The 27,520-nt window shown below is 33.3% G+C and overlaps 1 protein-coding gene across 5 annotated transcripts in view; it reads left to right on the top strand.

Moving 5' to 3' along the window:
- GRIK2 (glutamate ionotropic receptor kainate type subunit 2) overlaps window positions 1–27,520 on the top strand; it is a 653,190-nt gene that overhangs the window by 468,400 nt on the left and 157,270 nt on the right. For all 5 annotated transcript variants that reach the window (XM_032338955.1, XM_032338957.1, XM_032338958.1 and 2 more), the window contains one exon: window positions 17,415–17,638. In XM_032338955.1, coding sequence (XP_032194846.1) covers window positions 17,415–17,638 — 224 coding nt within the window. The remainder of the gene's footprint in view (window positions 1–17,414; window positions 17,639–27,520) is intronic.

Genomic DNA, 27,520 nt, shown 5'->3' with positions numbered 1-27,520 from the left:
TATAACCAGTAGGCTAACTTTGGAGTTCAACCAAATTTGTAAATCCTCCTCCATTCTTAATCAGAAGTGTGATTTTGGGCACCTTATAAGTTCCTGAGTCTCATTTTTGATAACTATAAAGAGCACCGACAAAAGCATGCACTTCATGCTGAAGATTATATAACATAAAACACATGAAGTTCTAGAAAAATATGAAGTATATTATAAACATTCAATAAATATTAGTTCTCATTAGTATTTTTTTCCCAATAGAAATAGCAGCAATATATCTGAAATGAATGAAAGCCCAAACTCAGACATCTCACTTCCTCTTCCACTCACCCTACTTCTCATTGAAATTATCAAGAGAATAAACAAATAAGGAAAAGTCTGCACTTACTTTAGAATATAGGGATGGGACCATCTAAAAGACATTCTTTTTTCCTTCTTAGCCTACTTGTATAGGAGACCAAAGAGAAGAAAAAGTAGAAGGTTGACACCAGAACCCACTCTCACAAAATAGCCATGTGTTTGAGAATTTAGTGGAAAGCCATGAAATTGCAATTTGTATCTTCAGTAGTGTATTTTAAACATGAAAATGAGATTTTAGTTCATCTAAACAAATTGTATCTTATACCTTATTATTATTGGGCAATGTAAAAATTTTAAGACTATTCAGTCCATGTAATTCTACTTGTATCTAATTCCAAAATGTGTTAAATCCTGTTGTCTTTGCTCTGATCCAAGTTGCCACTCTTTCCCTTTCTTACAAACCATTCATTACACCTTCTGGATCCCTCCTCCCTCCATCATTGATGATCTCCTTTCATTTCGAATCTCTCCTTTGATTATTTTTTATTCTTTCTCATTGGCCTCTCTACTACAAAAATTGCTCTCCCTCTCAATCCATGATGGCTACTCTATCTCTTTCACTTCCACTTACTTCAGGAGCCTGGATAATATCTTCTTAGCTGCATGGATTATGCAACATGAACTAGGTTCAAATATTTTAGTAATTTATACCTACAGATGTTTTTCTTGAGGTCTCTGCTCCATGTTTTCTCACTCAAAAAACCAGGCTGATGGAGATGCCCCACTGGAGCACTGCTGATTATCACCCTGGGGAAAGAGAGGGGAACATGGTGACCTGGACTTTTACTTTTAGAAGTTTCTTCCCAGAAAGGAAAGCATACCATGTCTGCTTATATTCTATTGCCCAAAATACATCATATGACTGTGCTCAACTTCAAAGGAGAGGAAGGGTGCAGCCAACCATGTGCTCAGAAAAAGACAGTCTGGAATGTAGTTGAATAGCCCTACTACTATACTGCCCACTGCTGTTCTTAGTTCATGAATTCTCTAAGCTCCTGGGGGAAAAAAAAATGCTTCTTTGTGGTTCATGTCTCTGGATATTCTTTCTCTGTTTATGTTGTTCTCTAGTCACTTCTACATCACAGTTACTCTTCCAATGTTGACTTTAGCCACTGGATCATAGTCTTGCTCTTTAAGAAGGTTGACTTAATGATCCTAGATAAATTCATTGTCCTTACAGAAGACTCATCCATCACCATGGGCTCTCAGTTTCTTGAGTTATTCATTTTTAGGGGTCTCTCAGCCACATAACACTTAGAGATGCTTATTATTACATCATAATCATTATCATGATCCAACATACACTAACTCTGAGATCAGAAACTCAGAAATTCAGTTCTTTTCCTTTTTGCTTACAAATTCATTTGACTCCACTACATTTGTTTTTGACTCTACTGGACCTGAGAATTGATTATCTGTTTATTTCCATATATTAATTCTCTTCTCTCCTCACATTTCTCCATATCCACCATAGATTCTATGATTTAGTCTTACAACCATTCTTTTCTGGTATCAAATTTATTTTTTCTCTGTTGTTAAGCATTTATCTTCTCAAGAGTTGTTTCTGTATTAATGTCATCATCTTCTTCACTGTGCCTAATTTAGAAGAATAAACTCATTTGGAGAAAATCAATCAATTGTGACGAATGGACCCCAGTGTAAACTCACTGTCAGTAATCCCAAATAAGTTGTCAACACTGCCACAACTGCTATAAGTTCTGGTCACCACACTCTTCTATTGTGCAACAATTGTTTTAAAATGTTTCTTTCTAGTTCTTCAGTTTAACAGTCCCTCTTTAACTTGGAGCAGAAAACATGGTGTCCTGCTTCTACAGGAAGTAAAAATTACTAGATGAGAATGTTTTACCTCAACCTCCATCATCAAACTGACAAGCACTGCTTCATTAACACCTGTCCTCTCTTCTTCATTTCATGGAGAAATTGTTCTTCTCCTGCCTGAAGATACTCTCTTCACCTTTCTTTTCCATTCCAGCTTGCCTATTCAGGAATTTCTTTCTCTATATATCTGAGCCTTTCTCTTCTGATTTATTTGTGTTTGTATTTTTAAAAGATTATGATTTCTCAATTAAAAAAAAATCCCTTTCTACCACCACTCAGTGTTTTATTTTATCCTCTGAATTTACTACCTTTACCTACTGTGTTACTGACTCGTTGCCTCACATCTTACCCATGTTAATCTTTGAAGTAACATGTCATCAAAAAACTGTTCTTAGTAATGTCTACAAGTTGTTAAATACAGTGGATAATTGTTAGGCTTTATCTTATGTGATCTGTAAGAAGCTCTTTTTTTCAGCTTACTACTCTGTTCTTGAAGCACTCTTTTCTACTGGCTTCCATAACATCCTCTATCTTTTTTTTTCTTTTTAGATTTATTTCTTTCTTTATTTTAGACAAAGAGAGGGAGGGCGAGAGAGAGAGAGGTAGTACAGGGGGACAGAATCTTCAGACTTCTTACTGAACACGGAGCCTGAGGCAGGCCGAGATCTCATGACCCATAAATCATAACCTGAGGAAACCAAGAGTCCAGTGTTTACCAGACTGAGCCACCCAGGTGCCCTTAGAACATTCTCTTCATTTTTCCAATTGCTTCTCTTAGGTAACAGCTTTCTAGTTCTATTTGCTATTTTTACCTCTTCTGACTAAATTTTAAGCACTGCTAGAAAGAGTGTATATTATGATAAACTTAGAAAAAGTACTTTATTTCTTGTCTGGTTGGTGTAATAACATCAAGCTTTGACAGACCCCTCTTTGATTAATATCCATTAAAAAAAAAAAAAAATCCATGCAAAGTAAGCAGAGTAAGCCAGACTAAAGCTATGGGACTCAGGGCTTCTGATTCCAAAGCAGGGCATGTTGGTCTAGAATTATCCATGGATTAAAAATGCTCCGTGTAGGGCGCCTGGGTGGGTTAAGCTGCTGCCTTCGGCTCAGGTCATGATCTCAGGGTCCTGGGATCGAGTCCCGCATCGGGCTCTCTGCTCAGCAGGGAGCCTGCTTCCCTCTCTCTCTCTGCCTGCCTCTCTGTCTACTTGTGATCTCTCTCTGTTAAATAAATTAATAAAATCTTTTAAAAAAATAAATAAATAAAAATGCTCCGTGTAAAATCCAAGTCTGAAGACAGGCTTATTGCTTGACATTAGGGCCTCGAATGTGGTTTCCTCACTTGAGAAAGCAGCATGAAAATACTGGTGTCTGAGGCTTTGGTTTATTTGAGATTTGTGGACCTAGGCAAATGTAAGGGCACAGTTTCAGCCAGGTAACTAGGAACTCTCTCAAGCTACCTAGTTGTTTAGGAATTAGATTGAAAATACCACCAATATCATCAGGAGATGTGAACCTGAAGTCATCCATATAAAACATAGCTATGGATTGGAAGACTGGGGAATAACAAAACCCCTAGAAAGGTACCTATAAGAATATATGAGAGAGAGAGGGAGAGAGAGGTTGAGAAAAATAAGAAAAGCATGTATGGAAAAATACAATTGAACATGAATTTATCCTAATGAAACACATTTTGTAGAACTATTTGAGACTTAATTTTTTATTTATTTGTTTTTAAAAATTTTTATTTTTTTTAAGTAATCTTAAACCCAACATGAGGCCTGAACCCACAACCCTGAGATCAAGAATGCATGTGTCACTGACTGAGCCATCCAAGTATCCTATATCTGATAAAGACTTTAAAATAAGAACTAAAGGCAAAATATTGTTTAAAATTCTATAAAATATTTGTAAAAAAAGAAAATTATGTAGTAAAAGTAGTGAAATACAGAAGTTTGAAAAATAATGAAATAATGAAAAAATCTAAAGTATCATGAAAAGGTATTAAAAAGAAACCTCAAAAAATTGCTAGAAATGATTTAGTAAAATTTAGTTAAGTCACAGGATACAAAATCATCATACAGGAATCCCTTGCATTTCTATAAACCAATAAGGAAGGAGTAGAAAATAAATTAAGGAATCAATCCCATTTACAATTGTACCAAAAAGAATAAGATATTTACAAATAAAGTTAACCAAAAAGGTGAAAAACCTGTACTCTGATAACTATAAAGCACTGATGAAAGAAATTTAAGAGGACACAAAGAAATGGAAAGATATTCCCTGCTCACAAAGAACAAATATTGTTAAAATGTCTATTTTACCCAAAGCAATCTACATATTTAATGCAATTCCCATCTCTTTTTTTAATAGGACAAAATTTTTAATTCATTGTTTTATGTGTAGGTTTTCCAAATTTGGTACCATTTTGTGTTAGTAAGTAGTACAATTTAAGGGCTTTCTATGGTCAAGTATTGTCAAGAAGCTTCAAGTAAGGTCGAGTTACGGATGTTTATTTACTGAATCAGTTGGGGATAACTAAGTTGTTTAAGATTATAACAATCAAAATAAGATTTTTTTTTTTTCAAATGCAGAGATGTGATTTATTTTATTCTCTAAAAAAAGAGAAAGAAACATCAATAGATAAGATATATTAAAGAGGAAGTTAAATGGAAAAAAATATACTGATTAATCAGCACACAGCACAAAAAGACGAGAAAATAAGTCAAGCAGAGAGAGTCAATTATCATATGGTTTCACTTATTTGTGGAGCATAACAAATAGCATGGAGGACATGGGGAGATAGAGAGGAGAAGGGAGTTGGGGGAAATTGGAAGGGGAGGTGAACCATGAGAGACTATGGACTCTGAAAAACAATCTGAGGGGTTTGAAGGGGCGGGGGGGTGGGAGGTCGGGGTACCAGGTGGTGGGTATTATAGAGGGCATGGATTGCATGGAGCACGAGGTGTGGTGCAAAAATAATGAATACTGTTATGCTGAAAAAAAAAAAAAAGTAGAGCTAAGAAGCATGGAGGAGGATTGGGTGAAAAATTCCATCATGTCTCTAGTAGGAGTTCCAGAAGAAAATGGAAGGAAGTATATTTAAAAAGATGATAACTGAGGATTTGCTGGAATTTGCTCAGAGAAGATCCTCCTAATCATAAACAGTTCCAGGTAGAAAAGTTCTAGTACTTTTGGGACCCATGGCTCTAAGGACCCTTCTGTGATGATGTGCCTTTTGTTATCCTGTACCTGTAGTTCTCCTTCAGATTCTGTACTAATAATCACTTTTTAGACATAGTTACCATGTCAACCCCTTTTAAAAAGCAGCTATTAGTTTGCTGCTACTCCAAATGACTGATCCACAGAAATCTTGTGATTCCATGGCCTCATGAGCCTATTTTGAGGTAGGACAACTTTGACTTTATAACTAATAAGGTGGGCAAGATCTCAAAAGTTTCTCTTATCGAAATGATATAGTATATTCAAGAACTCAACCAGCTAGGCAGCTGTGACATCTGGACTTTGCATGAAAAAGTTAACTACCTCTTCATGGTGATTTTATCCCCAACCCACAGCATGAAATAAACAGCTGCTGACTTAATAGGAACCTTGATTCATAGAGGTTCTTCTAAATGCCTGGGCTTGGTTCCCTGACAAGTTGAAACATGATGGTGTTCACTGGCTCCTATGGCTATCCAGCATCAGTGCTAGCTATACCAAACCAAAACTGGACAGGATCATTCTTATTGGTGGGCAGAGCTCAATCAAGGCCATTAGTTATAACTCTAGCTATGATTTGAGCTGTTGCCAGTGGCTTGGGTTTTAGTCTTCCCTTTGGAAAGCTAGACTGGCAGATTAAATATACTCCTCTTTTGGGCCACCAACTATGGAAACAAGCTGTGGCTCTTGATTAGAAAGTTTGGATTGCTAATGGATTCAGAATCTAAGCCTATTAACTGCTATATTGGTTTTTCTCATTCACAGTGTAAGTCTCAAATATCCCGTGAATCTTCTTTTAGCCACTCCATTGCTCTCTTCCTTATATAATTCATTGCATTCTTATAGTTCCTTTCAATATTTTTTGCTTCAAGGACTTCTATATAAGCTCTGGGAGGGATCACGCCCAACTGTTTTTGCATCCCCATTTTGTCTAGTCTACCAGTAAATACTGATTGATAGATCCTGTCATATTATTTCACAGCTGAGAAAATAAAAGCTGATTTTACTTTACTATGGCATATATTTATGTGAAATTTTTAAACCCGTGAAGGAATAGTAATTACCTTCTAAAATCATGGGTATTTGTTACTTTATAATTTACTCTTTGTTCTACTTTTTTTTTTTTTTTTTTACATCTACAGAAAGATAATCTGATTGATTATTGATCCCTCTTAATCCTACATGGAAAAACTACATGAATGTATGAAAAATACAAAAATTAGTAGTCTTGAAATATGGTAGAATTTTCTCCAACATGTTATTTAATATTTGATATCAGAGGTTCCATTTGAATCATTCAGACTAAAATATTTTTGAAAGGGGGGTTTGGGGCAACTGGGTGACTCTAAGCATCTATGTTTGGCTCAGGTTATGATCTCAGGGTCCTGGGATTGAGCCCTGCATCAGGCTCCCTACTCAGCAGAGAGCCTGCTTCTCCCCCTCCCACTGTTTGTGTTCCCTCTTTTGCTGTCTCTCTCTGTCAAATAAATAAATAAAATCGTAAAAAAAAAAAAAAAAGTAGGGGAGCTTATTTTTCCTTATCCTCAAAATGCAAATAAATCATCTTTAATTTCAGAAATTAAATTAAAGTAAAACAATAATTTATTTCCCTATTTCATGATTTAATAGTATATTTTCAGAGAATAGTTGTATTTTTACTGAAGTTAATCTGTAAGTTTAGGTCAAATAAGCTCTTTGCACGTGTATCTCGATCTTTATATTCTTAAACATAATGGCTAAAAAAATTTTATGGGTTTACTTTATTGTAATTGTGTTTTATTTGATTAGTGATATATTTTATATAACAGATATTTCCTTATACAAAAATAATAAAATTTAGAAAAAATGTAAGACCATAATTCTACAACTGTTGATAGACACTACTATCTACTATCTACTACACTACTAAATTGAGTTTGCTCAATTTCTTTCCATTATTGATTTTATACTTTTAAAAGGTTGATTATATTATCGAACTTTTCAAACATGAGCAAATAGAAAATTAAAGTGGGAGGCAAGGTACATATCACCAACCCTCGAGTCTTAGAAAGCTTTTCACTAATCTCATTTTATCTCAAATCACCAATTTTCTTGCCACCTGTGATATTTTGTAGCAATTCTTAAACTTCCTATCATGTCATATTTTTTCATATGTTCATATATAAATAGCATATATCACTAAAAAGGGACTAAAAAATATATTTTTTAAATGGCCACATTGTCATTATCCCACAGGGGGAAAAAAAATACGATTCCTAATGACACCAAGTACTCAACCAACAGTATTTATTTACACTTTTCTGATTCTGATTGCTTCATAGTATTTATTTACTCACTCATTACAAATTACTTGTTTAAATTGGGATCTAAAAATTCTCTTTGTGGTTGGTTGATATATCTCAAGACCCATTTAATTTGTAGATTCCTCCTCTTATTATGTATTTATTTAGATGAATTCATGTTTAATATTGTAAGTTTTTATATTCATTGACATTATCAGTGTCCATTCTCTTTTGTTGGAGACATCATAAAATTCTATTTAACAATGGATAGTAATTCTTTATTGTTATGCCCTGATATTTTAAGCATATCCTTTTTGAGTCATGTAGACTATTTACAGTTCCAGATTACAGGTGATCTTGGAGGAATACCTTTGTATATTATCCTGTTTCTGAATTTAAAATTATTTCCTAAAAATAATTCTAGGTATTGACATTCCAGGGTTAAGTATTAGGGGTATATTTAAGGCTCTTGCAGCCTGGAATTGGTGGTCCACTTCCATTCAGTAGAAAAATGTCTTTGCTTACGATCTCTACCCTAAATTCTTTTATTTGATCCTTCTATGAAATCCTGCTATTTAACACTTAATTTTATTGTACATGCTCTTAAAAAAAAAAAAACCAAAAAACAAAAAACAAACTCATTCTCTCTAATTTTAAAAGAAAGAAAAAACAGAAAGGGAAAGAAAGGAAAGAAGGAAGGAAGGGTAGTTTGGATAAAATAATAGAATATTCCAACCTTTTTCTTAGAACTTTTTATTATTATTTGCATCCAGTTTCCTACTATCAAACACTATTGGAACTGCAAGTACCTACTATTGGAAAGGCTTTTGTTTGTTACTTTGCAGGTTGTTTTTTGTTTGTTGTTGTTCTTTCTTTTTTGCTTAACCTTTGTATTCAAATTTACCGGAGTTACCCAAGCATCCTTAAATACATGGTGATGATATATTGCTAAAATCTCATGAGCAAATATGAGAATGACCTCAATTTTTGTTAACAAACATAAGGAAGTGTTCTAAGTTCAGTTATTATACCTGAATTATTTGGAAAATCAAATACTCAAGAAAGAAATTGCTGTTTCCCAGTGATACTTACAGAAAGGCAAGAATTTGTTCTTATTAATCAACAGCAGATTTTTGTACAGGCAGGAGATCACATAGGTATTGTAAGAACAAGGTCATGTCACAGGTTCAGAAATATTTTGCCAATATAATCTTCTTTTTCTTTTGTTATTATTATATGTTGCTGAGTTACAACATCATGGAATCAGTGTTTTGATTAAACTTTTAATTGGTAAGTAGGTAGGTATGTTAACAAATTCTAAGGCACAAGTAGTTTTCTTGCAGTTGAATCTGAACACAATAATTTGTAGAGATCACATTTATAGAATAAAGATAAGAGAATAAATCAAAATGGTATTTTATTTTAGTGGAAGAAACACACGGAGAATGCCATTAGAAGTGCAGTGACACAAATTTTCTCTTAAATCTGACATCTTTTGTTTATGGTTGGAGTGTCTTTTCATACAATGTTTCTATAATCAGTGGGATTTTCTGGAGAGGGTCAACAGAATGATTAATGGGGGAGGAGGTCAGGAGAGTGAGAGACACTGTTTGTTGCTCTCTAGCTCGCTTGCTTCCCACCCCAGAGCTTTCCTGGCTCACAATCTCCTCCACCAGGGGAACTCTGCTCGGACCCTGCCAGGGCTTTATCTCTGACTTGACTGTAATCTGGACTCAAATGTCAGGACCTTGACGTTTCAAATGTCAGGTTCCTCTCTCCATTTGATAAAAAAGAGTGCCTGCCTTTCTTCTTAGTCACACTCTGATTCTCTTATCAGGCTTTACCTTCACTCCTTAACATTCTTTACTTCCTGAAATTACATCCTCTAATTTTTTTCATGCTTCGTGTCTGTCTTCTGGTTCACTTTGTCTGGCTCTGCCAGTGCTATGAACATTGGAACAGCAACACCCATAGAACTGTCACCCAAGATAAATATTGTTGAATAATTTAGTGAATTGTTTAATAAATTCGTGAATGAATGACTCAAGATAGATGGCAGGATTTAAGTTCCTTCATACCTCAAAATTTTTCAGATATTAAATAAACCAGTATAGTTAAACCTTCACAAAACTTAATTATTAAATAGTAGAGACTTGGGGCACCTGGGTGGCTCAGTCGTTGGGCATCTGCCTTTGGCTCAGGTTATAGTCCCAGGGCCCTGGGATCAAGCCCCACATCGGGCTTCCTGCTCAGCGGGAAGCCTTCTTCTCTCTCTCCCACTCCCCCTGCTTGTGTTCCCTTTCTTGCTGTGTCTCTCTTTGTCAAATAAATAAATGAAATCTTAAAAAAAATAACAATATAGACTCAGGAAATTTTATTAGTCATGGGGCCCAAAGAAGATGTTGCAAATTTTTTTTTTGCTAGAGACTAAATTGTAAAGATATACAATGCAACACCAATAATTACTAGCTATTATATCAATATAAATACTTTTTAAAAAAGATTTTATTACCGATTGATTACTGATTTGATTATATGATTATTGATTACTGATCATACTAAAACATTTTATATCATAGATTATTTACAGTTGTTATAACTTACCTATTATTTTAAAACAGACCCTGATAATTCAGTGTGCTTAATCCTTTATCCCCTGAAGACAGTTCACAGAGCAGAATTGTAAGTTCACAATTCCATTAGAAAGATTCCCTATAGTTCACAGTCATTCATCTTAGTGATAGTAGTTTTTTCTTAGTCCACTGGTTGTGATCCCATACCATGTAAACTGGGAAATGAAAAAAGGTTTAGCAGAAAATATACAGGTGAAATAATACCTTCAGTCAATAATAAGAAATTGTGTAAATGTTTTCTAGGTTCAAGAAATAACATGAGATTTTAAATACTATTTTGAGTTGCTTGTATTTTCTATTTTTAAACTTTTTAAAAAAATATTTTATTTATTTATTTGACAGAGGGAGAGAGATCACAAGTAGGCAGAAAGGCAGGCAGAGAGAGATGGGGAAGCAGGCTCCCTGCTGAGCAGAGAGCCCCGATGTGGTGTGCAATCCTAGGACCCTGAGATCATGATCTGAGCAGAAGGTAGAGGCTTAACCCACTGAGCCACCCAGGCGCCCTATTTTGAAACTTTTAATATAAATTTGTTTCAAAGAAGCCATTCATTCTCTCTCTGTCTTTTCAAGAGATTCTTATTTGATTGATAAATATACAGTAACATTAAGTTTGAGTAGTATTGTGGATTTTTCCTTTTTTTATGTATGTTTTAATGTATAACTATAAAGATTATAGAATATAATAGAATATTTTTCACATTTGGGTGATTGCCTTAGAATAAAGTGTTTTCATTTATATTATATTTTTAAAAGGTATTAGTTATTTTAAAATCAAGAAATCTATATCCCCAAAATGCAGAACAAAAAAATGTCAGAGACTCCATCATTCAGTGTTTTTTTGCTCATGAATAATGGATATACTAAATTCCACTTGGAATTTATTGATATGAATGATTTCAGATTTTTTTTTTAAAGGTTTTATTTTTTGACAGACTGATAGAGAGGACAAGTAGGCAGAGCAGCAGGCAGAGGCAGAGCACTCCACTGAGCAGGGACCTGATGTGGGGCTCAATCCCAGGACCCTGGGATCATGACCTGTGCCGAAGGCAGCTGCTCAACCAACTGAGTCACCCAGGCACCCCTTCAGATTATTTTTTTTTAAGTTGATTTGTATTTATTTATTTTTTTTTAAAATTTTTTTATTTTTTATAAACATATATTTTTATCCCCAGGGGTACAGGTCTGTGAATCACCAGGTTTACACACTTCACAGCACTTACCAAAGCACATACCCTCCCCAATGTCCATAACACACCCCACTTCTCCCAACTCCCCTCCCCCCGGCAACCCTCAGTTTGTTTTGTGAGATTAAGAGTCACTTATGGTTTGTCTCCCTCCCAATCCCATCTTGTTTCATTGATTCTTCTCCTACCCACTTAAGCCCCCATGTTGCATCACCACTTCCTCATATCAGGGAGATCATATGACAGTTGTCTTTCTCTACTTGACTTATTTCACTAAGCATGATACGCTCTAGTTCCATCCATATTGTCGCAAATGACAAGATTTCATTTCTTTTGATGGCTGCATAGTATTCCATTGTGTATATATACCACTTCTTCTTTATCCATTCATCTGTTGATGGACATCTAGGTTCTTTCCATAGTTTGGCTATGGCTTTTTTATTTCTAGAGTGAGATCAGGAAAAAAGTTTACTTTGAAATTCTGAGTGATTTTCTTTGAATATTTTAGTTAAATTGTATTTTAGTAAGTTGAAGCTGTACTTAGCAAACATTTACCAAACAATTCCTTGGTGTCAGATTTTGTCCAATGCCCTAGGGATTTTAGATTGATTATTTTTCTTAAAGATTTTATTTATTCATTTGAGAGTGAGAGAGAGAGAGAGAGAGAGCGGATGAGAGGGGATAGAGTCAGAGGGAAAGCAGACTCCTGCTGAATAGGGAGCCTGACTGGGAACTCAATCCTGGAACTCCAGGAACATGACCTGAGTCAAACAGAGGCAGATATTTAACTGACTGAGCCACCCAGACACTCCTAGATTGATTAATATCATAAAACAATTTTTAAGAGTTTCACATTGAATGATAGAATATTAAATAAAAATATATTAATAAGATAGCTGCAGCCCAGGCATCCTTGTGAAATTTCCAGAGAGGGATTCTTCACCCTTTTCTCAGTTCAGAGCTATGTGCTTTGATTGAAGGGCACGGCTGCAGGTTCCCAAGTGCCTGCACTCTCCGGAACAGGGACAACACAATTAGAATGTTTATGTTCAGGTCTCTCATATTAGTTGACTTGTATGTGAAAACATTAGAAACAACACAATGTAAATATAGTTACAATTAAATTACATGGTTAAGCTTACAAGTGCTATAAAAATTCACTCAGGAGAAATTAATGTGTATGGATTGTTCAAAGAGGGCTACATAAGAGGAAAAGAACCAGAGTGTGTTCTATAGAATGTGTATAGTAGAGGATTGGGAAGATCATTTTGGTCAAGGAAATACAGAAACAATATAGCAGAAGAAATAGTTATGATGAATTTGATTGCACAGGAAAAAAGTGAGAAATGAATATGATTAAGTCATCTTTGGAAATATACATTCCTTATACTCTCATGACTCTGAATTTTTCATCTGTAAAGAGAAAATCACACTAGAAATTTGGTGGAACTGTTGTAAGGATTAATGGAAATGATAGGGGCAAAGAATATCGTCTTGGCCCATAATGGACACATTTAATTTAAGCCACTTTCATGAGACTTTTTTCCCCTGCTGTTGCCACCTTCTCAGTTCAGACCTTTGTCATCTCAGACACTTTCTTCATAACACAACACAAGTGTAATCATTTGGTAAAGCCTTCACCAACTGGATCAGGTAGAATTGAGCTCTTCCTTTCCTTTGTGCTATTCGTATGACACATAACAGGTAACTGATATGTTTTTCTTTGGCTGAAATAGATTTTTTCAAACAATTTTGACCATTGGCTTTTCCTAATGCAAGATTACTTGATTACTTTCATCTTTATTTTATTCTTTAAAATAAAACACCCGTGGGGAGAAGGAGTGCCCTTGTTGTGATTAGCACCTGATGTTGAATGGAACTGTTGAATCTCTATATTGTACACCTGAAATGAATATTACCCTGGATGTTAACTGGAACTTAAATAAAAACTTAAAGTCTTAAAACAAAATGAAATGCCAATTACTAAATCTATGTTCATGGAATCATAACCTTTACAGACAGAGATAAAATTCTTGGATTATGCAATTTACCATCAGGCTCTTTTCTCCAATGGCTTAGTCTTTAATAACATGGCAGTTGATGGGAAAATAGCACATCTGTCATTTTAAACATTTTCAATACATCATTTTGATTATATTTCAAAACTATTATATTATTAATAAACTTGTAATGGAGTTAGATTGTATTCATTGACAATGCTATTATGTATCAATAATGTTCTTTACTGCTACGAGATAATCCAGAGGTCTGATTGTTTAAATGAATTTAAGAAATATATTTGGTGTGTAATTAGAGACTGTTTTTTTTGACAATTGATGTTTGATAAGTTTTGTATTTTTACTATTAGTAGTAACAACTAAGTTCTAATTAATTTAATCAACATAACATTAAATAGCACTAATTGAGGATATGGTTAAAACAACCTGTTATTTAAAAAAAATAGATATTTTTGGAGCAGTTTTAGGTGTATAGAAAAATTTTAACAGAAAGTAGAGTTTCTATACCTTCTCCCGTTCTACCCACCTCCACACTTCCCCTTATTATTAACGGCTTCCATCAGTGTAGTACATTTGTTAACGTTGAACCAGTATTGAGACATTAGCTAAAGTCCAGAGTTTACATCAGGGTTCACTCTTTGTGTTGTACAGTTTTATGGTTTTTGATAAATGCACGGTGTCACGTACCCACCATTATTATTTCTTACAGAATAGTTTCCTTGTCGTAAACATGTTCTCATTCCACCTATTTGTCACTCTGCTCCCCGAGTCCTTTGGGCAACCACAGATCTTTTCATTGGCTGTGTAATTCTGCCTTTTCCAAAATGTCATATAATTGGAAGCACAGCATATGACTGGAACATTTTCAGACTGGCATCTTTCACTTAGCAGTATGCATTTAAAGTTCTTCCAGGTCTTTTCGCACCTTGATAGTTAATTTCATTTTATTGCTGGATAATATTCTGTCATATGGATGTACCACAGTCTGTTGATGTGCTTATTTTCTTTTAAGTAAATGTCTAAAACTGTCTGTAACTTAGGTTTCAATTTTTTTTGAATTTTTGAGTTTTTATCATTGAATTTTTTGAATTTTTATCATTGAAAATATTTTACTGTGTAATGTTTTGTCTTTTTTCCATTTTGTATTTGGAATAGAAATTGTATTTTAGGCAATGCTAAGTAAATTTTAAAATTTGGTGTATGTCAGGGCACCAGGGTAGCCCAGTTGGTTGAGTGCCTGGCTCTTGGTTTTGGCTCAGGTCGTGACCTCAGGGTCCTGAGATGGAGCCCGATGTTGGTGTCTGCGCTCAGCACAGAGTCTGCTTGAGATTCTCTTCCTCTCCCTCTCTTCCCCTCCTCTCTGCCCTGTTCATGCACGAGTGTGTGCTCTCTCTCTCTAAATAAATAAATAAATAAAAATATTTAAAATTTGGTGTATGTTGGGGTGCCAGGGTGGCTCAGTCAGTTAAGAGTCTGCCTTTGGCTCAGGTCATGATCCCAGGGTCCTAGGATCAAATCCCGAATCGGCCTCTTCTTCTACTGCTCCCCCTGCTTGTATTCTCTCTCACTCTGTCAAATAAATAAATAAAATCTTTAAAAAATAACACAAAATGAACTTTGGTGTATGTCTAGCCAGTCATATTAATATATGCCTATTGAACAACGTTTTTGGAACAGTGTAGTAGTTTTGTCTTAGCATATGTTATTTTAATTGTTTTCCTAAATTCTGTTGGTACCTATCATGAATTTAAAAATATTTTAGCTGTTTAAAGTATATACACTTATATGCCTGACATGTGGTGAAATTCTTTTTTTTTTTTTTTTTGAAGATTTTATTCATTTGCCAGAGATAGAGAGAGAGAGTACACACAAGCAGGCAGAGAGGCAGGCAGAGGCAGTGAGAGAAGCAGGCTCCCCGCCGAGCAAGTAGCCCAATTCGGGACTCGATCCCAGGATCCTGGGATCATGACCCGAGCCAAAGGCAGTGGCTTAACCAACTGAGCCACCCAGGTGTCCCTGAAATTCTTTTTTTGTGCCTAGGATGAGAGAGGTTACAAAGCAAAGTGGCACATAGGTACACTGGGCTGTATAATCAACCCCTTAAACACGAGCAAACCACCATTTCATGTCTATTTTTTACTAGAATCTTTGTTTCTTAAATGATTACTTTATTTCCCTGCTTTATTTCTCTAACAAACTTGTTTACTTTTTCAAACCATCTGTATGTCCTTCCCTTCTGTCTTAGAGGAAATGCTCTCTTCCTGTGGAAAATATTCCATCAGCCTAAACTCTTCACCTCACCTTCTAAATTCTCATTAATTGTAATCTAGTGATCATGCTCCTTGCTTCTATGTATTCCCTTTTTCATCTCTATAAACTCCTTGATAAATGAATGAAGGAATGTCTCCATGATTCCATTTCTGGCATCTGAGGTGCATATCATGATTAGTTTTGGGCAGAGGTTCCAAAAGCTTGGGGTTTATGTTTTAGTTCCAATGCTCAGTTAGCTCTTTGACCATGAACAAGTTTTTGACTTCTCATGGATTCAGTTTCCTTATCTGAAAATGGGAATAATAGTGGGATTATGTAAGGATTAAATGTGACAATTCATGTAAAGTTCTTAGCACAGTGCCTGTTGCATAGCCGATGCTTAAAGAACATTAGCTATTATTATTGCTAACTTGTTGTTTTCTTTGATTTATGAATTTGAAATATGATGATCCCTTCTCCAGAGCCCTTAAGACCCTGTTTTCTCCCCTCCTAGATTTTAGAGACATGTTTTTCTCTCTCCATTGCTACTCAAAGATACTCTATTCAAGCATCTGACTGCTCCCTCTTCCCCACACACAGCACACCCAGCACACAGATGCCCACAAACACATACCCGGAATAATATTGTCAATGAAGGTATCTTCTTAGAGAAGTCTCTTTAAGTTCTCTAACAATCCTTGAGGTAAGGAAACTGTGGAGGCCCAATTTCATTATTTCATACATCTCTCTGTAGCTCACTACAAGGAGCACTTCTTACTTATTTTCTGAAAGCCCAGTGAGTTTATGAAAATAAAATGAATGTAGAAATATAGCTTCCTGTCATGTATGGGAATAGGTGACTTTATTATTTTAAAATATTATAATTATTTCTTTCAATATATTAGAGCTGAAGTTCATCCTGACAGGTGGTTATAGCATGATGAGTGAAGAGCACTAGCAATTTAACATATTTAAGCTACCGTGGAAAATTAGCAACTTCGTGAAAATTGAAAAACTCATTTCCTGATGTGATTTAGGCAAGGCTGCAAGGATTTTCATTAAATAATATAAAACAAATTAGAGGGATAAAAACAAAACTCAGGGGCCGTAAACACAATCACATTAAAAGATGATTTTCAAAATGTTAATTATTCAAAGACTAAAATCTTTTAACTGTACCTATAACCAGGAAAACATGATTCTTGATTATCAGTTAAATAATTTGAAGTAGATATTATTATTACTACTATTTAGAATCTGACCAAGGTATTTAGGAAGTCATAACCGATACTGTGTTTTTTTTTTGAGTTTAGTTTAAAAATAATTATGAGACGATCCCATAGCATAACAATTCAGGTACTGAAGGTACAATAGTTTCTTCCGTTTTTTCTGTACAGTTTTTCTCTTTATTATGTGCAGTAAGTGTTGGTTTGCTAATCTAGAAGGACATAGAAATGAGTAGCAGAAAAAACAGATGCTTCCATTCAGAGTCAAGAATGCTTTAAATGTTAATGTAATACTTTTTAGACAATTCTCAAATGTGAAGTGTTTGTTTTGTTTGATTTGGATACTGACTTCTTTCTTGACACTTAGAACCAATTTCCCCCTCCTTTCTTCTGTTTCTCTATACAGAAAGCTGACCTTGCAGTTGCCCCACTGGCTATTACCTACGTTCGAGAGAAGGTCATCGACTTTTCCAAGCCCTTTATGACACTTGGAATAAGTATTTTGTACCGCAAACCCAATGGTACAAACCCAGGCGTCTTCTCCTTCCTGAATCCTCTCTCCCCTGATATCTGGATGTATATTCTGCTGGCTTACTTGGGTGTCAGTTGTGTGCTCTTTGTCATAGCCAGGTAACATGCTCACTTTTGTGATTTTTTTGGCAATTGTTACCTCCTTTTTCTAACTAATAATTGTCAAAAGTCACAATAATTTTACTTTTCTTTTTCTTTATTTCCCTTGGGGTGCTGAAGAATAATGAACTCTGAAGAATCCCATAACTTGTGAAAATATTCTATGCTGCCTTTTTGGCAGAAAGCATGCTGGTTGTGTCAGTAAGCTATAAGTTTGGTAGAGTTTACTCTTTTTAATCAGAAGCTAAAAGCAGTCCAAATCATTAGGACATAAAAAGTATTTCCTCATTTTGAAGACTTCTCTTGTGCCAGAGAACAAAATAATGTATTTTATTAGTTTGAACTAATAAATCAGTCGTAAGAAAAAAACCAAAGTGGTGAAATTTAAAAGGAGGATTTTTTTAATGAACCATGACTAATTAAAAATAAGCATTTTAACTATAAAAAGACTACAATTATTTTCCACATAAAATTTCTCATTTTTTTCACAAAATAAATTTAATGTATAACTACAGATATTTTTGGCTCTATCATCAAAATTGAATATTAAGTATGAGGGTTATTTTTTTCAATTATATACGTTCTTCTGAAAAATTTATTACTAAGGATGTTTATCCTTTCTTGAACTTACTCTTTTCTCAATGCAGTCATGTATTTGTTCCTAGCAGTAAAAAAACACTTAGTTCATTCAATTAAAAAAGGAATGAAATCACTTCTAGAAGTAGCATAGTATTTTGATATATGTACTTTTTTATAGTTATACACAGATTTTTTGATATGTACATATAAATGCCATAAAAATTTATAATTTTCTACCTAACTGGTTTAATATTAACACATGAGTCTTTCAGACAATTATAATTTGCATTGGGGTAAAATTTATATTGGAACCATGTGTACATATAACATTTGTAGCTGTATGGTAAATCATGTTATAATTTTGATTTGAAGTTTAAAGTTCTCCCCAAAAAGAGAATTTGAAGTATGAAGTTCATAAATTTTTAGCTCCAGTTTTTTCCATGTCTTGTGAAGACAAAACAACCTTTTCATTTTGAGCATCAGTTACATATATTTTTATAGTGACCAATACAACCCGTCCTGTTTTATATGTCTTCACAGAAACAAGTTCAAGGATTACAGTGTAAATAATTCAGTGGCTGGAGAACTCTACAGCCTGCCCACAGGCAGACAGAAAAATAAATACTCCAAAGTACAGAGAAAGCCTTTCTTGCTCTCTGCAGGTACACCTGCTCCTTCTTAATCAAATTAACGAAAGTTCCCAAGAAGGACAAAATCAGAACCGAGAGGTAAATGTCCTGAGACCATTCTGAGGCAATTGTGTAGGCATCAATCAAGCTGAGTTAAGTCTACTGTAGTTTCCAGGGGACCTTAGATAGAGACTATTGAGTTACCTCAAATTCGTATTAGGAATTTCAGATATTACTAATTTCCTGAGCCCAAATCTTCTGAGATTACATTCAATACCAAATACTGAAACATCTGAATTCTTTTCCAGCTGAAAAGTACATTTGCAAATAGAGGCATGTGGATTGGTTATGCACTCATCTAATTTTCAAAATATTTCTTTAACTCTCAGTTTGATAAACCATCCAACAAAATAACAATATAACACCTGTGTAATTATTGTAACCGGTACTAATTTTACTCAGAATGGATAAGCCCATGCCATTTTTGAGAACATAACATTAGCTTGTGTGCCATTTTTTAGTGTCATTAAATTCTGGAATACTCCTGTTATATTTTATTAATAGTTATTAATGAATGAATTTGAAAGTGATTCTATTTCAACATCTTATTCAACAATGTGAGAACAGTCTCATACAATTTCAAAAATTAAGTATAATATATTCATTTATGGATGAAAGAACATATATTCTATTAAATAATAAACAATGTTGGATAGCCTATATTAAGTAATAAATAATATTAGGTATCTTGGTAAATATGCATAATATGAAAATAGATTATTTGCAGATTGTCTCAGAACTATTTTGTTCAATTCTCAATATTAAAATAATCTTGTATAAATATTACTAAATTGAAAACAACACACTAAAAACTCAGATTAAAAGAAAATTTCTTTTTTTTTAAGAAAACTTTTGAATAGAATTTATTTAACTTCTAAACTGAAACACCAAAGCCAAATTAACTTATAAAATTTTAATCTTCTTCACTGCGATAAGAAAAATCCACTCCGGTGTGTATTGAACTCTTGTTACCATGAAAGCAGTTCATGATGTGCAAATGCAGACAAAATGGCCATGTTTCAGTTGCAGAACTTAATTATCTTCCTAATTTAAATGGTATTATGATATTTGTTATCAATTCATAATAAATGTAGTATTTTGATTTTTTTTAAAGATTTTATGTATTTATTTGACAGAGAGAAATCACAAGTAGATGGAGAGGCAGGCAGAGAGAGAGAGAGGGAAGGAGGCTCCCCGCTGAGCAGAGAGCCCGATGCAGGACTCGATCCCAGGACCCTGAGATCATGACCTGAGCCGAAGGCAGCGGTTTAACCCACTGAGCCACCCAGGCACCCCATAGTATTTTGATTTTTAACATATGCATGAATACTGTATCTTATGTCGTGTAGAGATCACTGATGAACTTAATAACATTATTACTGATATCAAAATAAATATGACATTTTATTTATCTTTATATTTTTTGTCTTTATCTCCATAATGATCATGGAAAAAAAGAAAGACAAATTAAATTTAAAAAATTCTCAGATATATGTTTCCTTCTCACTGAAAATCACAAAGTACTAAATACCATGCCAACAACAAAATTTTATAATAAAGTACTGATCATAATTGTTGGAATTTATTTTTTCTAAACTTAAATTTAAAAGTAGATTATTATTGTGATGCCGTTTGGGTGGCTCAGTCATTAAGCCTCTGCCTTTGGCTCAGATCATGATACCAGGGTCCTGGGATAGAGCCCCACCTTGGGCTCCTTACTCAATGGGAAGCCTACTTCACCCTCACCCACTCCCCCTGCTTATGTTCCCTCTGTCACTGTCTCTCTCTGTCAAATAAATAAAAGGAATCTTCAAAAAAATTAAAAAAAATAAAAATTTCCCTTCACCCTTATTATATAAGAAAAAGATTTATCTAACAAATACTTAACATGTTTTAAGTTTTTTTTTTTTTTAACCAGTATTAAGAGATATGTGGTCTTATTTGTCTTGGTATGCTTTTATAACCTATGGTCTCTTGCAAACACTTGCGTTTATTAATATTATTAATAAATAATAAATATTATTATTTAATAATTCTATTAAATAGAATTATTTAATAGAATATGTTTATAGCATAATGACATAATCAGCATGCTTATCTGAATTAGTGGAAAACTATTATTTGACAGTAAGGATGAGCCTGAGGTTTGGCATTCTAGACATGGAATGGCCTTATCCTGGATATCCTAACCATAGCTCTTGGCTGACAGAGAAGTAGGAAGAAATCTTGTACATGACAATCTTGCACTTAATCATACTTGTCCCTAAACCTTTTCCCTCTCTCTTTATATTATATTTTCTTTTGACCTAAGTGTATTAGTATAGAGATACCAGTTAGTCATATAAAGAGTCTGGTTAGGACATCCACCCTTTATACTCAGAAGGAGACGTATTTTTCACCTTGCTTCAAATATTTCCCTTATTAAACAACAGATAATATTGATGCAGTAGATGCTATTTATAAAATGAGTCAATTTAAATGTCCATAATGTTGGAGTTTCTTGGGTTTTTTTGTTTTTTGTTTTTTTGTTTTTGTTTTTTCCTTTTAACAGAGCTATTTTGAAATTCAGCATGTAAATCTTGGTCTAGGGTTCTTAGTAGCTTGGTATAGAGGTAAATAACTGAGGACCAAACTTAAAAGAAGAGCACAATGCTATCCACATTACCCTCCAACAGGATTGATGGAACCTTAGTAATAATTCACTAAGCTTATAATAATATTGCATATTTTATTTTGAGATTGACATTTTAAAATTAAATACAAATAAACTAGAGAAGAAAAGTAATACTATATAAGTTTTTTTTTTTTTAGTAAGAATATTATTACAGAGAAATTTCTCAGGTTACTTAAATAAATAAGTGAATATGATCAAATATAGGAAAAAGAGGAAAAGAAGGCAAGTGATATTGACTAACCTGGCTTTCTTAGCAAAGATAACAAATCAAAGAATATTCAATGTGTTAAGTACATAACATTAGTTTTTCTGAGTTAAAAAGAATATAGGAGTTTCTTGTACGTTGTGGGGTTGAATGACTTTGCATGATTTTTTAGAATATAGAATATCATCTATTGTATTATTGGATTAGAGAGTAGGAGATGGTCTCCCTAAAATTTGCTCAAGGGTTTATTAATACAGTGACCATCAGGACTGTCTTGACATACATTTTCACAGTAATGTGGTCTGCGGTCACAAGATGACAAGGCTATTGCCTTACTGAAAGTTCTACTTATAAAAATTTTCTGTATTTCTCTTGGTACTCAGAGGTAAAGATGTTCTAAACACAGTGTTTTTGATGGTTTAACTGAGTGTAGAAAATCATGTCCAAAGTGCTTGCATAAACAGCTTTGATGTAGGCTCCTGTCTAGCATGCAACAGCTTTTGTATTCTTGTCACAGTGATGGGTGACATTTAATGTACAGTGAAGGGCAACAATGAATTATTATGCACTTGGAAATGGATAACTGTTTTGGTGGGATGTTCAATGTTAAACTAATATGCTGTCAAAAAGACTGTTGTCACAATGAAATGAAATGCCAATTTTGTTGTGTGCCTTTGCCACCAACTTGCCCACCTCTGACTAGAAAACCATTTCAGTTTTACCTTTCCATAACACAATTTTAGATAGATTTTTACTTTTTTTAGTCATTTTGTTTACTTAAGTAAACTACAGGAAACCCTATTGGTTATTCCTCTTTCCATGTAACAATTTTCCTAGAATTTAGTGAAAATTTGGCTTGAAATAGTGCTGTTTTGCTGGTGTGCCTTTCACACATATGAAAGTGATTATTAAAATTGATTATATTAACAACTACCTCAATTATGGACCTAAAAGTCACCATTGATTAAAACTTAATGCACTTTCAAACCACTTTTCCAAAGAAATGAGGTTACTTCTATATTACTAGTTTTTTTCTCATAAGTATTACTTGGTAAATCTATTATAAAATGATTTAACTCTTTATTTGTAATGGTTCCAATGATGTTCATGGTTGTGAAACAGACATGGAGTCACCAACCCAGAAAAAAAACAAAATTCCATTTGTATAATTAGTAGAACCAAACTAATTGAAAGTAAGTTGAATTGGTGACTTCTTTTCAGCTTATGGAGAATATAGTATCTAGATAATTAAGGCAGTGGAGATTTTGACTAAAATTATCTACATAGGAAAAAGAACAAAACCTCAAGCATGACATATTTTCCACCTCTTAGTTTCATAATTATGAGAGACATTTACAAGAAAAAAGATTTAAAAATAATTGAGTGAGAAAAAAACAATTTAAAATTGAAGTAATTTTTTGGGGAGGGTAGTCTTCTGTGAGCAAATGCTTGTTGGCATTTTCTTTTAGCTGGTTGATTGTGCTTGAATATATTTTAGAAGTTTTGATCTCCTTTCCAAAATTATTTTTTGACATAATTTTTTTTGATAGGGCAAAAGTAAATACAAGCACAAAAGCGGAAGTCTGATAGTCCATTTTTATTTTTCATACACTGTGGATAAATCATTTGCCTCTTTGTCTTTGCTCACCTCCATCGCCAAATTGAATTCAAAGACTTATAGAGGCGAAAAAGCTGTCTGTCTAGCCCTTGCAAGTGTGTTCACTCAATAAATATATTGGCCAATGAGCTTCTGAGAACTATAATTTGTTTCAATTTAGGAGTTCCACAGTATCTAGCTCAGTAAATAACAGATACAAATTTTAATAAATTGCAGTATATAGAGTCATGTTCAGAATTTCAAGAATGCTAAAATCTTGAAGATGAATGTTTATTAACTTATTATATTTGCTAACAAAAAAGATACCTCTGTTTTTAATGAATTTTTTATGGAATATGTAATTCTGTTTTTTATACACACACGCACACACAGACATCCTGTTGAGAAGTGGTGGTCTTGTAAGAAATTACTTTTTTTTCTTTGAAAGATTTGGAAAAGCAGTGTAGTGTCATCTTCAACAGTTGCCACCACATCTCATACATTTCTTATTAGCTAATTCAGATTGAAACGCTAATAAGAACGATACTGTGAATGGTTATTTCTCTTACTCTATTCTTTTTCTTTCCTTGTTTTAGGGTTCTCTTTTTAACCAAAAGAAAGAAATTCTTTGAGATGACTCTTAAGAACCAACAAGATAAAGAGAACCAAGTACTTTTTATCAAGTTGATACACTTACTCTTCCCTATTTTGCAATCTCTGGATAGCTACCTCTTCTATAGCTGCAGGGTACTGTGAATTCCTTGTTAAGAAGCCATTTTCCCAGCTTGTTTTTTGTGTGTTAATTCTCAAAACAATATTGTGTTCCTGCTTGACTATAGTCCCCAGAAAAATAGTCCCCTCAGACATTGGGCGGTTCTCAGTCACCTAAGAAAGGTGTTTAAAATCTGAAACTAGGAGATACACACACACACACACACACACACACACACACACACGATATCTATCTATATAGTATATCTATATACTACATATGAGTATGAGTGGATACATATATATCCACTCATACTCACATATAAACATATATGTATATGTTATATACATATATGTATATACATGTATATATACAGACACATATAAACATAACACATATATACACATATAATGTGTGTGTATGTATGTCTTTGCTCAATGATTGAGGGTATTCTGTTAAAACAAAAAAAGAGGTGTCTTGAAAAATATAGAGAAATAGGTCAATTTTTTTAGTAATTTTTTTTTAATAGTAAAAATTTAATAATAAGCTTGACACCTAAATTAGTAACATTTTTACCTGGATAAAGCTGTTCTTTTGCAATAGACTCTTTCCTATATAGTTTTGTACTGGGCTGGTGGGTTATGTGGAAGAAGTCATTGAGAAAGAAAAGGAAGGAAACTAATACAAACTGCATGTCAACGGTGGCCAGGTTTTATCTGAGAACATGGAGAGATTAATTTATGAGTTTCTTTTTTTAGTAACTGTGTTTTTACATTTTGATGTAAGGAATGAATAGGAATACATAACCTCACTCCCTTACTCTTAGCAAATGAGGTTAGAAATATTTCGCTTTTGTTTAATGCTAGCATTCTACTTTTTAAAATTCTAACTTATTATAGGGAGGAAGCTTTAAATAAAACAGATTTAGAAGAAAACAGAAAAGGAATTTATATCACTTGATTCCTTTGACTATCATGTTAAATTCACCTTTCATGTTTCCTTCTAAGATTTTAGAAAAAACAAGAGCTTAGCTATCTTTTTAAGTAATATTTTTAAAAGAATCTCCTATAAAATATTTGTACTACATGTTAGCAGTATGTAGTTTTATAATACTTTGAAAGAATTACTTCAATTGCCACACTTAAAAAATATGTCTTTTTTCTTTAGAATTGCAAATCAGAAACCTTAAAAAATATTTCTAATCACTTAGGCACCTAAACAGGACACATTAGCAAGTCACACATGAGCAGATTTGCCTCATAAACATATAAACCTATTTGCTTTCTAAGCCATTTCTCTAGGGATGCTTAGTTTCATCCCCTGAAAATTATTAGCTGCATATAGTCAAAGAATTCTACCACATTATGAACTTTTCTAGAGACCCAAATGCTATTGATTTTTAAATTTTTTTTATAATTCATAGATTCAGGGAAATATCATTAATATTAAATGAAAATGTATGGATGTAATTTTAGTGATAATTTATGACTTATTTCATCATGTTATGTAAAATAATACAATCTATCCAAATAATTAATGAGTAGGAGACACAGTGTCATCAACCAGTGTAACTTCATTCATTAGAGCATGTCACAGCACCTTAATTGCTATAATTTTTTACATTCCATTACATAATTACATCATTCAAGTAAAATTGTTTTCATATCAATCCTGTTGGGTATATATACATATATAGTTTTTGGGAAAAAAATCATCTGTCTTTCAAATTGCTATAGGAATTTCAATATTATATTTGAATAGTAAGTGCTTGTATATAAATAGAATTAGTAAAACAAATGACAATACAAACTATTCTATTGATTTTACAAAACCTATAGTTTTAAATAATTCTGGTTAACTCTTACATGAAGAGGACACTCTTAAAATGTGAAGTTATCTCTGCTAGAGATACTTTCGGAGTTTTGTTTGGAAGCCCAGAAATTAACCTGACAAACTTTATGACAAAAATCCTATTAATGAGGTAATTATGCACACCTGCATTTTAAAACTATAGTAATTCTTTTTATTCTAATATATATTAGATGCAAACATAATTTTAGTTTTAATACTTTAAAAAATATGTAGACGTTAACCCTCTCTGCCCTTCCCCAGCCTGGATATAACTTAGTTTCCTGTTATTCTTTATGAAAGATGTTTAATCTTAATTAATTATTTTAAAATATTTCCCATTTTCATGTGCCCTTGTCTGACTACTCCTGAAATGATAAAATGAAGTGAATGGATTTATAATAGATTTTCCTATTAAATTAATGGACTTAATATTTGAAGCAAAGGTGAAATTGTAGGGTTTGAATGTTACTGGCATGATAAACATTATAAACAGATTAGGGCTACAACTGTCATCTAAGTTGGTTCAGAATATGCACCTGAATATTATTTTAACATAATAAAATTAGGTAAGTGTTTCCCTGCTTCCCTTACTATTACTGGTACTGAGAAAGCGGGTGCTGGGAGGTGTGTTTCAATATGAATTTAGCAATTCAGTACACTGACTGAAGATATGTTTTGGAATGGTATTACTAAAGTGAGATTTCAAAAAAATGGTGAAAATTTTTATTGTAGAAGGAGATACAAAATCAATATTCACATTAAGGGAAATGTATGTTGATTTTTTTTTTCATATCACTACAATTTTCAATTAGGGCTTCAAATTTTCTCAATCATGAAGATGTTAAAAAATATATTTAAAATATTCCTTCTGTCCCAAATTTTAAAACATTCATGTTGATATTTCTTAATTCAGATATTTGAGTTGAAAACAAAAATGGTGAATGCTTTCCAAACATACTTCAGTTGTTTTAGATACTAAACTGCATATGAAGTGCATACACTTATTTTTAAATATTTTATTGGTTTATTGGATACAATACAGTATAATTTCAGAAGATATTTATTTGGAAAAAAAGAAAGCCCAAAAGTCATTAAACCTCATGAAACTTATTAAAATTAATTTTATAGTTAAAAATTCAATGAGGAAAAAAAGCCTAATGTGCCTTATATGTTCATGGTAGCTGGTTTGATATTTTTTTATAATCCAGATATTTGCATATTAGCTAAATCAATTTAAACATCCAAGTGATGTTAGAAAATCAGATGCTACCTTTTCAATGCTAGCTTCAGGTTCTTGTTGATAACATCATTTATGTATTGAGCATCCATTTTTCTAAAAGTATAATCTGTTTCATTTTCCAGTATTAGAAACCACATAACCATCTGACTGATCTAAGACAGTCTGCCTTGAGCTTTTAATACTGGACTTACTGCTCGAAAATACTTAGCAAGTGTGTTGTAAGCTAAACACTTCTGATATTTAAGTCTACAAAAGAATTCTTTTAAATATATATTATGTTCCAACCAATTTAAAAATAAACTGTTTTCTAATGTTTGTTTCTTCACTTGCAAACA

Source organism: Mustela erminea, chromosome 4, assembly GCF_009829155.1.
Source record: "Mustela erminea isolate mMusErm1 chromosome 4, mMusErm1.Pri, whole genome shotgun sequence".
Lineage (NCBI taxonomy): Eukaryota > Metazoa > Chordata > Mammalia > Carnivora > Mustelidae > Mustela > Mustela erminea.
The sequence above is the reverse complement of the archived record's forward strand: the minus strand, read 5'-3'. Positions and strand labels throughout refer to the sequence as shown.